Source organism: Colias eurytheme, chromosome 9 (assembly GCF_061535395.1).
Source record: "Colias eurytheme isolate Ceu_HAF_F1 chromosome 9, ilColEury1 Martin Lab GWU primary, whole genome shotgun sequence".
NCBI lineage: Eukaryota > Metazoa > Arthropoda > Insecta > Lepidoptera > Pieridae > Colias > Colias eurytheme.
In genome coordinates, this window is record NC_142988.1 from 11,331,149 (window position 1) to 11,347,973 (window position 16,825).

The 16,825-nt window shown below is 33.1% G+C and overlaps 1 protein-coding gene across 2 annotated transcripts in view; it reads right to left on the bottom strand.

The window, feature by feature from the left end:
- LOC149906140 (uncharacterized) overlaps nucleotides 1-15,979 on the bottom strand; it is a 43,877-nt gene extending 27,898 nt beyond the window's left edge. For both annotated transcript variants that reach the window (XM_090105631.1, XM_090105630.1), the window contains exon 1: nucleotides 15,710-15,979. In XM_090105631.1, the coding sequence (XP_089961757.1) occupies nucleotides 15,710-15,715 (6 nt within the window). In that variant the 5' untranslated portion in view covers nucleotides 15,716-15,979. The remainder of the gene's footprint in view (nucleotides 1-15,709) is intronic.
- Between the last annotated feature and the right edge of the window lie 846 nt (nucleotides 15,980-16,825).

The following is a 16,825-nucleotide window of genomic DNA, read 5'->3' on the forward strand; positions in this document are numbered from 1 at the left end:
ATTACACAATGACAAAAATAAATAATCTTGATACTGTATCGCAAATATCATAAATCACTACGAAAAAGCGATTGTAGGTAAATTTCAATATAAATATTTCATTCTACAAGTCGCGTGTTCGAAAATTACCGTCATAAAAATCATTCATTATTTGTACGGTTTTTGTAAGTTATTTAAATGGAAAAGGGTCTTCGCAATACCCATATAATGTGTCAAGACGAGTACCAATTTTCATCTCAAAACTTGCACATAATAATACTTTTGGAGATAAAAATGTATGCTTTGACTTATGCTTTGCCGATGACTGTTTGATATTTAATGAAGGCAAATATCGCATGTTTATTCTAGGATAACGGATTATGTTGTTTGTTTATGGGTTATTTAATGCAAACGGAACGTTGTTTTGGAATAATATGAGTCAGCCACTCTATTTTTAAAGGAAAAAACGGCCTGTTATTTTTTAATTAATAGCTTTTAAATATGCATCCTCATCCCTCAGTCCCGGAATCACAGACACAATAGAAAATCTATTGTGTCGCGGCCCGATCGAGCCGCTCGGTGGTCAATGGGTTAATAGTTAGTTACGTGGTTACTCTGTATATTTTAATCGACAGTTTATCGACCTTACCTCTTTTTGGAGGTACCTTCTTTCTTTCTTTCTTTTGGTACTATAAAGGCAAATAAAATATTTAGGAGAGATAAGTGGGTATAGAAAATTGCTTGGAGAATCGTTGACGCGTAATATGAAGCATGTGAGCAAAGCCGTGGTGGAAAGCTACTTTTATTCACTCTTATTATGACCGAAATTGTCCTCCTTGAAGATAGCGGCTGATTTAGCAGATGTTTTAACTTTGAAGGTCCGAAACCACTTGAACTTTTGAGTGTTTATGTTCGAGATAATATCCTTCTTTAAGTTATGCTTACCGCATTAAATATAGGGTAATTGAGGAATCAATATCGTACATTTACTGCAAGAATATATTTATTGTTTGTAAACTTAAATAATTTTAAGAGAATGGGAGATATTGTACTTCTTTTTAGTGTAAATAGATAGGTAAATAAACAGACAAACGAGCAGGCGAGTCAATGCTGGTAGTAAGTGTATTGTCACCCACTTTTACCCACAATACCAGGGGAATAGCGATTGGGTTGCCTTCTTTATAGCCATGCGCTCTTTTTTTGGAGATACCCTAATCGTAACTGGTTGTAAACACTGCATGCAGAAGCTGATTTCCAATTTCTGTAGCACGATAAAAAGCTTCTTTTAAAGGGAACCTTCGTAGATCGTAAACTATCGGTGGTATGGACAAAATGTGCGCTTGTGTCGTGCTGTACGGTAAATTTCCCATATTTACTACTAGCTTTCCGCCCGCGGCTTCGCCCGCGCAGTCAAAGAAAAACCCGCATAGATCCCGTCCCCGTGGGATTTCCGGGATCGCGTCATTTTCCTGGGATAAAAAGTAGCCTATGTCCTTTCTCGGGTATCAAAATATCTCCATACCAAATTTCATGAAAATTGGTTCAGTAGTTTAGGCGTGATTGAGTAACAGACAGACAGACAGACAGAGTTACTTTCGCATTTATAATATTAGTATGGATTCGATGCGTTACATATTATGAAATAACTCAAACAATAGAACATACTTGGCGCCACACATCAGTCTAGAATCTAGATCGTATGCATATTAAATGCAACGGAAGTCGGCACTCGATTGGTGACATTAACTTCTACTTATGGAATCTATACGTAACCGGCATTTAAAGGGGGTTCCCGGCCAGTGATGAAACTTGTCAGAAAAATCTAACAATAACTCATCTAGATTCTAGGTAAATGAATAATACAAAACCAAATATCTCTGTTCCTAATACGTTTCGAGATTTGGGTCCATAATAACTTTTGCTTACAATATATTGCTCTTTTAAAATATCCAAGTTTTATCACTGGCCGCGAACCCAAACCCCTTTACTAGTCACTATGCATATGGTGACGATAGTCACCTAAAATTAGATACTAATTATTTGCATAATTCCATTTTACGATGGGTATTAATTTAAATAATTTCATCTAAATGTTTAAAATCTAATTTGTATAATTAATAAAGGAAAATTTATAACTGACGCAATATTTGCATTTCTGTTAATTTTACGACCCTGTCTAATAAAATGTTGTAAATAAGTTAACAATTCGACAGCTGCCACGATTTTTGATCGCAGATCTTGACATTGACTAATTAATTACTTTTAAATATTTTACTTGTTTTCAATATGTTTATCCTTTCAATCTCATGTTTCACACTTTTGATGAATTTATTCGATTTTATCTTAATTGCTTATCTTTTGAAATAGGTAATAAAAGTTTATATAGAATAAGAAAAGGCTCTTCTTATTTCATCTTTTTGCCCCGCTAACTGTCCCAACGCTGTCAACCGTTTTCCGAGTTATAAAACTGCCTCTACCATCCTTCTGTTTAAAATTCAAAGATGAGCCAATACCTACTTTCGTTGTTTTGAATTATTCATTATCAATTACCTTTTCAATTATCATATTAAATACAAGAAAGGACAACGCATTCATTTATGTTTTGTTAGTTATAACAAGGAATGCAATCCCTCAACAGGAAACCTGGCCAAATCATGAGCCCTCATGTTAGCGGAATCTATAGCAGAGATAATGTCATGGCCGGCGAGCTCTAACTGGTCCCAATTGACATTTCTGTTTGATACTGTCACTCAATACGTCATTAGTCTATACTCTATGGTACAGCTTCTGGGTTTGAATTTGGAATTATCTTGATCGTGATCGTGATTTTGGGATAATGTTAAACGCAATTATATTCCAAGTAAATAGATGTAGGTAGGTTAGCAACACAACATTCGATCTTCGAAAATGGCACACTGCATACATGCATACATGCAGACGTCTAAGTAAAAAGGCATAATTCAACAATCGGGAGTGAAGAAGAGACAACCATTCTAGCTAATAAGCCATATATTTCAACGTACCGGTCCCGGAGTGTTTTTCGCCTCTAATACCTTTCTACTTATGATATTTTAATCAAAAAATTGGTTAACTATCGGTGAACGAGGTGGAAGCAAAGATAAAATGTTGTAAAAATATTGCAATTTAAATCATCAAGAAGTAATTTAAAACGATAAAATTGATGATAATATTACAGAAAACTTTAATAATTTCTGCGTAAATAATTAATATAATCTGTGTAAATAACTTACACATTCAACGTGACATTCTCTTAAAATTGCGTTCAAAACAATAATAAGTAACATGTATAGGAAATGTAAATATCAATCATATGCATATTTAACAAAGTGATGCTGTCCTTTTTTGAAGTTCAATAATTCACTGACGTTCATCGAAATGGATCGATTTCTTTGAAAACTCGTGAGCGGGCTGACCTTTATGTTGATATGTTGTCAACAAATCATGGCCTTCTTGTAACAGTCTATTCGATAATATTCACAGAATCACACTGTCCGGTTGTTTACAAATTTCGCAATAAGATATAACTACCGACTCTTATATCGTAAGAGAATTAACTGACGTTAAGGTTGTTATGTTCCAAAATACATAATGCACATTATTTCAGCACAATTTCCGAGGTAGTACTATACAGTATACCTTTACAGGTAGATAGAGTAGCATCGTTTTTGAAGTCTATTTTTTAGAGCACTGTTGTCATTCGTTATTGCTTGTTTACAACATTTCTTACAAGTATAGTTCTTGCAGTTGCAAATTATACATATATAGAATAGGTAACATCCTTAAGATTAAAAATGATTCAACCAGAAACACTTTTTATTACCACGTAATCGTGACATGATTCACACTTATTACCCTGCAGCATTAGGCAATGAGTTATACATAATAAATACAATGGATAAAAAGAAAGCAAAAACCACTATTCCTTGAACAAATACAAGGAAAACGCCGTGTACTTTTCCAGTGTACTTTGGAAATGCCCTTAATAACACGTTACAATCACGCCGTCAGCACGAAGCCATCAATCAAACCACAATTAGTGTCGCCAAAAGCGACACATTTTGCCTTTTTTAATTGCCACGAAAAGCCGCTGATTTAAAACACCGTAAAGGGTAAATCCAAAAGCGCTATCTTCATCAGCATTCAATACGTGTTCAATTATATTTTCACCGAAAGCAACAAAATAAAAGAAGGCGCGTGTTACTGAGAGTAATAAAGCGTGTATTTTAAGGTGAAAAGATTGATCGATTGTTGTATAATGCCGCGTGCACACTGCACCAATGACAACCGACAAATTACATCCTATGTTTGTCCTAACGTGACTGGTGATAAGCATGCGATTTATCATCGACTAGCTTTTCCCGTAGTACTGGGATAATAGCATTTATAGCTTTCCAGGCCATGGTCGTTTGTAGCTTTTGTAAATTATATAGGCATTTTTCACTCATACAAACTTTCGTATATAAAATAATTATGAGGTTTGATTGATAGAAAATAATGCTCTTCATTCCCAAATTGTATGCAACAATAATCCTTTGTCATATTTTATATGAAGTTAATGAGTACCTTCCATACTAATATTATAAATGCGAAAGTAACTCTGTCTGTCTGTCTGTTACTCAATCACGCCTTAACTACTGAACCAATTTGCATGAAATTTGGTATAGAGATATTTAGATACCCGAGAAAGGACATAGGATAGGTTTTATCTCGGAAATCCTACGGGAACGGGTAAACGAAAAACGCGAAAACGCGGGGGAAGCCGCGGGCGGAAAGCTAGTTGAATATAAGATAATGAAGATCATCAAATAATACTTAAATAAAATGCAGGATTTCCTTCTATTTACCTAACACAAATTAAACACAAGGTACCGAAGACCGGCCATGTGCAATCGTATCACGTACACTAATATATCTTGCTATACATATAAAACCTTTCTACGTATTTATTTCGTCACTATTGCTTTAACAGCTTTATAATATGTGGTATATTTATTTCTGAATCTTTAATTGTTATTTATATATTTACAATTTATATTCAACTATAAATATAAAATAAAACTATTATTTTCACAGATAAAAAAGGGGAACTAATTTTATCGTCAAACTTTAGTAAGCGAACATTTATTATCTTGTGATTCTAAAGTTCATCTATAAGCACGAATCTTTGTAAATATATCCAAAGTCCAAACTAATATTATAAAGCTGAAGAGTTTGTTTGTTTGAACGCGCTAATCTCGGGAACTACTGGTCCGATTTGAAAATTCATTTTGGTGTAGATAGCTCATTTATCGAGGAAGGCTATAGGGTATATAGTATATTATATATCATCACGCTACAACCAACAGGGTGAAACCGGGCGGAGCAGCTAGTAAATAATATAAGTGTAACGAAATAAAATATGAAGGATTTCAGAGCAGATGAATTTTTGTGAATCAGTTAGTTATCAATTAAATCTTCAATTTATATAAAACTCATTTTACATTACGTGCTTAAGCCACAAAACACACTACCCAATTATCCGCACATTTCGAAAGACTCCACGGATATCGGAATAATATCTCATACTTTAAATACACTGTAATTACAATGATTCGTGGATAATTGCAAGTTCATTATTAACAAGTGTTTTGATTAGCGGGCCTATAAATCATTGAGAGGGCCAGAAAAGGAAAGTTCAGTTTTTAACTGTTTTTTACTTTACAAATAAAAGACGCGGTACGATATTTTAAAGTTTAATTAGGTATAATTATTTATGTTCGCATCGTTTCGAAATTTACAGATCTTTAGATGAGGAAACAAATTATTATGTTAACCTGAGATCAGAATTTCTGATCTTCTCAAGAAATAAGAAGAGATCACTGCACGGTGTAAACGCAAAGAGATGGTTCATGGTAGAAAAAGATGTCAAACCAAATATGTATAGAAAATTCCAGAAAAGGAAAATAGGAGCCTTTTTTTAAGTGTTACCTATAATTGTTTTTATATTTTTTACCGTACCGTATATAATATTTATCACAAATCATTAAAAAAGCGGAATATTTAGGAACTTGGAAAGGATAGATTATTTCAATTGCTTTGTCTTACTACCGGAGCAGATACCTGCTACCTAATAATACATCTAACAAAATATAATCTCAATCACGTCCTTATTTATTTATTTTTATTGTATCAAAAATTTATTGCCATCTGATGATTCACAAATGAATCGTTAATGGATCGATAATTAACCCAGCTATTCGTTTTTGGAACATTTAAGTTATGTGTTTTTAATTTTATATGTTTAGGTGTATAAAGAATTTAGAATAAAGTTTTTGCTATGTAAGTAATACATACATTTCATTTTAAAAAATTTTTCGAGCGACAAATATGATCTTTGCGATTTTTTTCCAGACTCGTGACGTTACTTTCTGAAGGGAAAACTATTAGACCGGGAGATACTGACACAAAATTTCGAGTCATTTGTAACAGGATGGCGGTTCTACAGGGGTCTTAGTACGCAATGACAAAAAGAAAAACGATGGCGTGAACGCTGGTACCGGCGGCTTAGTCGCGTGGGCGTTAGTCGAACTCGTCGGAAAATAGCGAAAGTCAAACGATTTGTAACAGTATGGCACTTATTTTTCCTGTAAGTTTGAGGATCAACAAATATAAATACAAAATTTCAAAGATCTAAGTGTTGGAAATCCTTACTTATATAAATTAATAATAAATTAAGTTTTCAAGTATAATAGCACTTTTTCCCCCTACTAGAAGTATGGTAAATATAATAATGGTCCCATTTTATCAAATACTCTCCAAAAATCCAAATGCAATACTGGTACAAAAAGTATGGCGAAATAAAAATTTTTTGCAGATTTTCGGCGGTATGGCGACCATTTGGAATCGTCCGAAAAGTATGGCATGGCGATTTTCGTAAATAGCTGCACGACGATAGTTACCTGTGCAAAAGTTAGCCTGGTACAAATGGTTGAATGATTGTTTTATTTAAATCAACACATTCGCGTCGGTATGGCGGGCTGTAAGTCACACCGGAAAAGTATGGCATGACACTACCGCCTACTACTTTTTTATGGGCTATCGGTAAATTCTAAAATTTTTGTGTTACAAATCGTTTGACTTTCGCTATTTTTCCGACGAGTTCGACAAACGCCCACGCGACTAAGACACCGGTACCAGCGTTCACACCATCATTTTTCTTTTTGTCATTGCGTACTAAGACCCCTGTAGAACCGCCATCCTTGTTACAAATGACTCGAAATTTTGTGTCAGTATCTCCCGGTCTATATCAATTGCATCTAGGTACGATTTATATACTATTTAGCCATGTAATAAACTAATCTATATATATAAATAACTAGCGGTCCGCCCCGGCTTCGCCCGTGGTACATAATATTTACGTTTTCTCTACATAAGAACCATCCTCGTACTTCAAGGAATATAATAAAAAAAGAATTATCGAAATCGGTTCAGCCGTTCTCGAGTTATGCGCTTACCAACACATTTTGCGATTCATTTTTATATATAAAGATAATAGTTTAAAAAAACTAAAAAACACGCTTTTTATAGAAACCGAACTAAAAAATGGAATAATTTTATCAAATTAGTGTATTGTCATCGGTCCTCAATAAATCTACAAAGTTTGAACGAAATCTGGCCATTTAAAGTGGGTCAAAATCGCGCCCAAAGAAGTCGGTTACAAACATACAAACATACAGGTGAAGCTATAATATAAAGCGTGTAAAATGAAATCTGTTTTCCTTGGTTACGGCATCACGCGTTTGAACGGGTGCACCGATTTCGATAATTCTTTTTTTATAATATTCCTTGAAGTACGAGGAAGGTTCTTATGGAGAGAAAACGTAAAAATGTAACACGGGCGAAGCCGGGGCGGACCGCTAGTAATAATAATAATAAGCTTTATTTATTTCCACCTTACAATTATTAATAAATACATAATTATACATATTACATTTCAGTTATTTTTTTTTCCTTTTATAATAAGTATATATTTTTTATTTTTATGTATCTATTCCTTGTTAGGTGGCCCCTTATGGGTAAAAGCCTCCTCCATCTTGTACCAAAGATCCCTATCTTGGGCCATACGCATCCAGTTTTTTCCTGCTATTTTCTCTATGTCGTCCACCCACCTCTTCTTCTGCCTTCCCACTTTCCTTTTGCCGATTGGGCCCTGCCATTTAGTGGTATGGTATGTCCACCTGTCATCTTTATATCTGGAGAGGTGTCCTGCCCATTTCCACTTTTGTTTTAAACTGAAATTAAGTGCGTCTGTTAGTTTAGTTTTCTTGCGAATGTCCACGTTCCTTTGTTTTTCTATTCTTCTTAGTTTCAGTATACTTCGTTCCATAGCATGTTGGCATGATGAAATTTTGTTCTTTACTTGTTCTGTGAAGACCATGTTTGGCTTGCATAAGTAAGGCTTGGGAGAATACAGGAATCCATTAATGTCTTTTTTATTTTAAGGCTATAATTACCTTTTAGAATTTCTTTATGGGCCCAGTATTTTTTCCAGGCTGTACTTATTCTTCTGTCTACTTCGTTTTTGTTGCTTTTTGCATCAAAAGAAACCAACTTTCCAAGGTACACATATTTATTTACATAGTCTATTGGGTTTTCCTCTATTCTAATTGTTTTCTTTTGACTATTTGACATAATTTTAGTTTTAGATGCGTTCATGTGTAGGCCGACTTTTATGCTTGCAGAATTTAATTTTTGTAGCATTGATTCTAGCCCTGTTGCAGACTCACTGAAAAGAACAATGTCATCAGCAAACCTTAGGTGTGTAAGTTTTTTATTTCGTATCCATATGCCATTATTTTCCCACTTAATTCTTTTTTAAAATATCTTCAAGGACGGCAATGAATAGCTTTGGAGACAATGGACCGCTAGTAATGTATATTAAATATTTGTAAAATTAATTAAATTAAAAGAATATTTCCGATCGGTAAGTCGATTGTGAATCATCCCGGGGAACTTACGTTTTGAACTAACCCCGTCGGCCGTCAATCGACGTCATCTACATATAACATAATTTTCAATGATTATGAAAATTACAATATTAAAGTTACTCTTTTCATTTTTGTTTGTTGTCCTTTTCTCTCAATAGTTATTTCTTCATTAGATAATATGCAAATATATTTTATATCAATTTAAATGATGTTTACAAAAACCACTAATGTAAATCATGAATGCAAAACATTTGTTTTGGTATATCTAACATTTGCATCTATATGTCTGGTAATAAATCTTAATAGCTTTTATAAAAGGGACTATAAAATTTGAGAATAAAAAGGCTATCAAATCGTTATCTTCAATTAAAAGAGCATTGAATGAAATTGGCTAGGTATACCATGAACTTGTGTGGCCATCAGTACGATATTGTTTCAGGTAATAAAACTTAGGTATATGGGGTAGGAATAATGAATGATTTATCTTTGTAGACTTTTTGGTGTTCGCAAAATTAAACTAACGTATTTAGGTCTTATGGGATTTTTTATTAGTATGTATCCTTTGAATGTTTAATTTTAAAATACTTTTTATGAGAAAAGCGTTAAAAATTAATAACGAGAAAAAATATCTCGTTCTTAAAAGATTACAAAACGTTTAGAATTTTCTATAAAAAGTCAGACCTTTCGACCATTTCCCAAATTAATCTTCGTCAAAATTAAAATTCTTAAAGCGAAGGTGATAACTTTATGATAATTAACATCTTTGCCTCACGTTTTGGCAATTAAAAAAAATGTAAGAATCGCTACGGAAAGCTTTCAGTTTAAGGTAAAATTTTAATTACACTTAAGTGCTTGAATGGGGATAATAACTGTTTAAAGTTATGATAATTATCACTTACAGCACTAAGTACGTCAATATATAACCAAATAAAGATCATGGTATCAATTAATTTTAAAAATAAGTAATCATAAATATTGATATATAAATTTATCGATAATATAGTCATACAATGCTACGAAAATCCTTAAAAATCAATCAAAAGAACATTGATTTAATATCGAAGGAAACATTAATAATATGGTAACCTTTACCAAAACTGCCATTTCGAAAATAATACTAAAATTCCCTCTACATTTGCCGCTTTAATCGTTACAAATAATAGAAGTGACTCGATATTCACCTTCCGACCTTTAGCAGACCCTGCTTCATTTACTTTATGTGACAACTTGTATAAGCTGTTCTGATTAAAAAATGTGGCGGTTAATCAAATGAGTCGATACAAAATTACTGTATGATTGTAACTCTTATAGTAAATAATAAGCAGGTAAGGGTAACTACTGTAAGTATACCTATATGAATTCAAATGATGAAAAAAGCACATTTTTTAACGTTAAAAAAACTGTTAACTTCATACTCTACATCTTTTTTCTCATCTACAATTATCAAATCTACAGACAAATTAATCAAACTTCTTAAATATTTCGGATGTCGTATTTAAAAAAATGATAGTTACCTATGTCAATATAAGTTATCATTAATATTACTACCTACGAGATAAATCGATAACCTCATTTTATTAGTCGATTAATGAGGCCTTATCGATTAAAAGATGCTTCTGTTACACGCATTGACACCTCTCCTACATCGGTGTCGTGATATCAATGATGTCATCGACGAATTGTGTAAACTCTTTAGACCGGGAGATACTGACACAAAATTTCGAGTCATTGGTAACAGGATGGCGGTTCTACAGGGTTCTTAGTACGCAATGACAAAAAGAAAAACGATGGTGTGAACGCTGGTACCGGCGTCTTAGTCGCGTGGGCGTTAGTCGAACTCGTCGGAAAATAGCGAAAGTCAAACGATTTGTAACAGTATGGCACTTATTTTTCCTATAAGTTTGAGGATCAACGAATATAAATACAAAATTTCAAAGAAATAGGTGTTGGAAATCTTCACTTATATAAATTAATACTAAATTAATTTTTCAAGTATGACAGCACTTTTTCCCCCTACTAGAAGTATGGCAAATATAATAATGGTCACATTTTATCAAATACTCTCCAAAAATCCAAATGCAATACTGGTACAAAAAGTTTGGCGAAATAAAAAATTTTTGCAGATTTTCGGCGGTATGGCGACCATTTGGAATCGTGCGAAAAGTATGGCATGGCGATTTTCGTAAATGGCTGCACGACGATGGTTACCTGTGCAAAAGTTAGCCTGATACAAATGGTTGAATAATTTTTTTATTTAAATCAACACATTCGCGTCGGTATGGCGGGCTGTAAGTCACACCGGAAAAGTATGGCATGACACTACCGCCTACTTCTTTTTTATGGGCTATCGGTAAATTCTAAAATTTTTGTGTTACAAATCGTTTGACTTTCGCTATTTTTCCGACGAGTTCGACTAACGCCCACGCGACTAAGACGCCGGTACCAGCGTTCACACCATCGTTTTTCTTTTTGTCATTGCGTACTAAGAACCCTGTAGAACCGCCATCCTGTTACAAATGACTCGAAATTTTGTGTCAGTATCTCCCGGTCTACTTATCGCTCTCTCATCTGCAATTTTTATTACACGCTTTATATTAGCTTCACCTGTATGTTTGTATGTTTGTAACCGACTTCTTTGGGCGCGATTTTGACCCACTTTAAATGGCCAAATTTCGTTCAAACTTTGTAGATTTATTGAGGACCGATGACAATACACTTAATTTGATAAAATTATTCCATTTTTTAGTTCGGTTTCTATAAAAAGCGTGTTTTTTAGTTTTTTTAACTATTATTATTGTTATTTATATGCATACTAAAGATATTTGACTGTAATTTTTAAATTTAAGTCCTCTTAACATTTGTAGGTAATTTTTTCGAATAGAAATGGGATATATCTCAACTTGATGTTTAGGTATGTTATGGTCATGTCCTATCACGGATAGATGAAATATAGAGGACAATTTTGTGAAACTTGTGCACTAAAAATATAATATATCTCCTACGCACGTGGAAGATGTTTATTAGAATGCGAAAGTAACAATCTATTTGAGTCTTTGTTTCCTATTTTACCTAAACAATTAAAAATACACAGGCTATTATTTTATCTATATCTACTAATATTATAAAGTTTATTTATTTGATTTCTTGCTTGAATATCTCAGGAATCTAGCTAATCTCAGGAACCACAGGTTCGATTTGAAAAAAGGTAGTCCATTTATCGAGGAAGGCTTTTATATATCATCACAGATCAATATAGAAGCAGAGCAATGCAGGTAAATTCGCGGGTCACAGCAGCTAGTAGGGATAAATTTAAAGCAAATAAAGTAAAGTTTGTGAAAATGAAGAAATAAAACGCATATTGTGTTACATCTCCTTGTTCGTATCGAATGAAATATATGCTTATACCGAGTTGTATCAAAAGGTGATGGTTTGAATGTTTATTGTAACTTAAGAAATACAGCATATAGCTTTGGAACGCTGGAAAAACGTTACAATACTATTAGATATGATAAAAAACTGTGTAAAAGTGTCATGTTTTTTGTTAATTTTCTGAAAGCTGAAGCTGAAGACACATCAAAATTTGGTGAAAGTATACTTTTCTTTCACACTCGATATCTGAGAGCGCTAAAAGATATTATGAAATAAATATGTATAAGAATTTTTAGAAGTTCACTTCATCTTGTGCACACTGTAAATAATATTTGTATCGTAGGTACTCTACATAAAGTAAACAAATTCAGTCTACATTTAACGTTTTAAACACTAAGTTTATTTAAAATATCTAGTTTATAATATAATCTCTCCATGTGGGAACAGCCTTACGCTTCTCAAGTAGCCACGCATTCCAACAATTACGAATAATATTCATATGTATTCCTGTCAAATAGATCAGAAAAGCGCAATAAGATCCTGCTGTAAATCAAATATTACCTACATTGATACAAGTAATATTTTGAGATGATCAATCGGATAAATCTATACTAATATTATAAAGCTGAAAAGTTTGTACTTTGTTTGTTTGAACGCGCTAATCTCAGGAACTACTGTTCCGATTTGAAAAATTCTTTCGAAAAATTGTGTTAGATAGCCGATTTATCGAGGAAGGCTATATGCTACCTATATTATATATATCATCACGCTAAGACCAATAGGAGCGGAGCAATGCGGGTGAAACCGCGCGGCACAGCCAGTGGATATATAAAGATCAACTTACTATGTGTGCGTAATTCAAATATATATTTTTTACATATCATATGTGTCTACAGATTTTACTAAAAGTATATAAGTACCTATTGTTCTTTACGTTAAAAAAATTGAAAATTGAATATTGCAAAATCTGCAACTAAGTATCCAAATTGTTACAGATAATATAGGTACTTGGATTTTTTGCTTTCGTCTGTTTTCTTAGTTTTCCCCAGAGCCAATTTCATCCCATTTTTCACAAAGCTGATGTTTGAACTGCACTCTGGTCAAATAAAACTCTATGTGAATTTAAGCTTCTGATTATACCATATCATTATGTTGTTACCTGTCTATCTATACATATACAGAGTGTCCCACTGTTCGTACACTCAAGCAACCCGCCCAGCTTTGCTACCAGCACGTGAGCTATCGTTTAAGATTATGTTTTCATAGACAAAATGCTCACATTAGCGAAGCGGTATACCTATGCCGGCTGCGCGAAGCTAGAGAAGAAAACATGGATCTTCAGGAAAAATTTTGCAAAATTTTTTTGATGTAATTTTGTTGTTTAAGTATTTTTTACGTGATCAGTGTATGCAAAACTACAAGTCCCTTCGCGCTTAGTATACCAATAGTGGGACACCCTGTATATGTATCGGCAATGTTGTTATATTTTTTGCCAACCTCCCTTGACTTATGTTCAAATTTGGTTTCGATTTAATACCAAATTTTATTACAAGAAAATAAATACGAATATAAATCATAATCTTCAATAAAGTTTAATTCACAACATTGATTAATTACACCGAAAAATCAATAAAGATTTCTGAATACCAATGATTAATTTATACTTCTTTAAACATTTAAATTTATCTGAAAAACATTTGTAAAAACCTATTAAAGTATTAAAATGCGCAAGTTATAAATAAGAACTTAAAAAATCGGGCATAAAAGCTTTTTAGATTTTACAATTCGGCTTTGATAAAAAATAGCGACCGGTATGCGTCCTTACAGATTAGTCGACAAAAAATGATACTATATTAAAACGTTTCAATTAACAATCTCTCGTACAGAGATAAATCGTTAAAACAGTTAATAAAATAAAGTAATGGACACTAAAGAGCAAATTGCTAAGACACAGCGTTAATCTTATTTGTAAAGTTAAATATAGTAAGAGTTGATTTGCGACATTGAATGATATCTTGCAGAAACTCTGCGGAATGCCGATTTTCCATTGGTCGCTGTAGCATTAATTATCACAATGAGCTTATAAATTTTCTTTTATGCGTAAGTAGTTATTTTACTTTAACTATATCGTTGTTTTAAGTCAGAAATAATATTTCGCTATGAAAATTCAAACGCAAATTGGAGTATTTATTCTTTAAATTCTCCAATTTGAATTAATTCGGTTGAAAATTAATTCGGTATTTATTCTGTAAAGCAATGACAATTAGAAGAACGAGTTTTACATTCGTCTTAAAATTTGCATGCAAATACCTTATTTTAGAAATTGTTATCCTGTACATATTTACATATGAAATGCGTATAACCCTTCGTTGGACAATAAATGTCGTATCGGTATAAGTACAGCTGTCCCCCGCAGCTCGCGGTATCGCGCCAACAAAGACCATATCATCTTTTTTTAATTGAAAATGTCAACGGCTACAGTTTTACCGGTTCTGTTTTGTTAAAAAAACATTGTTTTTTAGTTCATTAGCTTCGAGATACGCGAACTTATTATTTCACGATTTTAAATAGACTGTCATTTAAATTGTAACTTTTGGTTTCAAATTGTTCGCTTCGAGTTCAAGTGACTCAGGATTGCATAGCAATTATCACTTGAGTGTATACCTTACAATTAGCACGGACGGTGATGTTTTAAATATTATTTGACTTTGGCTCAAACCTGCGGGTTCGTCCGCAAAAGCAACGATTTGCTAAACACAATACCTGGCGTTGCCTTGAACTTGATTTCTAAGTTTGAGATAAACATTCGCTCGGAATATTAAAAAGTTCATGAATAAATTATGTTTTTTATTGCCTATCGGGAACTAGTTTTTGGAGAAATAGCGACGATGTTGAAAATAAATCAATTTATTTTATGGAATATAACTAGTTGTGGAAATGTTTTTATTTTATTATAAGTAATTTTAGATAGACGACTATTAGCAAAGTTGATTGGCCGAAACGTTCTCGAAACTCATCAGACTGGGATCACCACTTAAATATTAAACAAGGAGAATATTATTTATTCAATAAGAGTAGAGTTTGACGTAACAAAACTTTCAGTTATTGCATAGGTAACTGCATTTTGGTCACTTTTTAGGTTTCCTTTCGTCTCTAGTTATCGATATTTTTAAATAATTATTAATGACTAAAATTATTTTTAATGAATAATAGTTAAGTAATTACTTATTGCCGTTTTGCCTTTACTTAAAAAAATATTGAAAAAATGTCAAAAAATCTAAAATTCTACTCTATCCCAGAGAGGGCTTCAGTAGATCCTAATCAAGTAGAGACTAATCATCAACCAAAACTTCTGAAATAGTCAAAAAACTTACCTTCATGGTTCCAAAAAAAGTCTTCCGTATGAACCACAGATTCCTAAAACACGTGTCAGTCACAAAATGTTTCCAATGCACCGATTTGAAAAAAAAACAATAACTGTTCTAAATTCAATAAACGCGCGAAGACGCAGAAATGTGTCAGTGGCGTGCGGCGGACGGCCTAGGACGAGGTACGCGTGTCGAATGCTAATAGCAAAATCGAAATGTATTCAGGATTTTTGATGAATTTTGGAGCGGGCACGGGTTTTAACAGCGTCGCGGTACATCCGAGACTGGTAAACGAAGTCGCAGGACATCGACTTTATAAAAGTTTGTCCACAACAATGCGCGTAACTGTACTATGTTTCGGTGCTATACCGATCGCGCGGGACCTAATTGTCATGATGATTCGATTGATGTGTTCATTAACCTGGTTTTTTTATTGGAATTTTTCGACATGTTTTTCAACAACAATGTGCGAAGTACCTTCACCAATAGGCCAAACTATCAAACAGTTACTCTATTTTAAAAGGGCCAAATCCTTACCAACTGCATAAATCTAATGGCATTGAAAAATTCATAATCCCTATCAAAAACACATTAAGGAATATGAAGGATGTTAGAAATGCAGCACTATCTAATGGAAAGACATAATTATAATACTAAGGTTTCAATACGCAGCTAAGTATGACTTTGGTCTAATCCATTTGGACCATACCCAATCTTGCAACCTTACAGGGTGAAACTTGCAACCTTACAAAAATTTGCCTTGGACTGCATGGATAAGAATCACTTATTTTACCTATTTATATTAGGTAACATAATTTACAATTATGTAAAGTGGGAAAATAATACCTATAATTAATAATCAATCAACTCGTAAAATATTTGACGAATAGGTAGCACGTAGGTACCATATTTACAAAACTAAGTACTTAGACCTACTTCAATATTTCTATTCAAATATTGTTAGTCACACTTTCAAAAATATCGTGAAAAGATTCGACACAGAGACCGTCTAAAATTTTGCATAGAACATACAAAAACATGAATACTTTTTGTTCCCGTTGAATCAAGGTACCGTTTCTAAGGATGAACTTCCAAAAATACATAAATTAATATCAGAGAGAA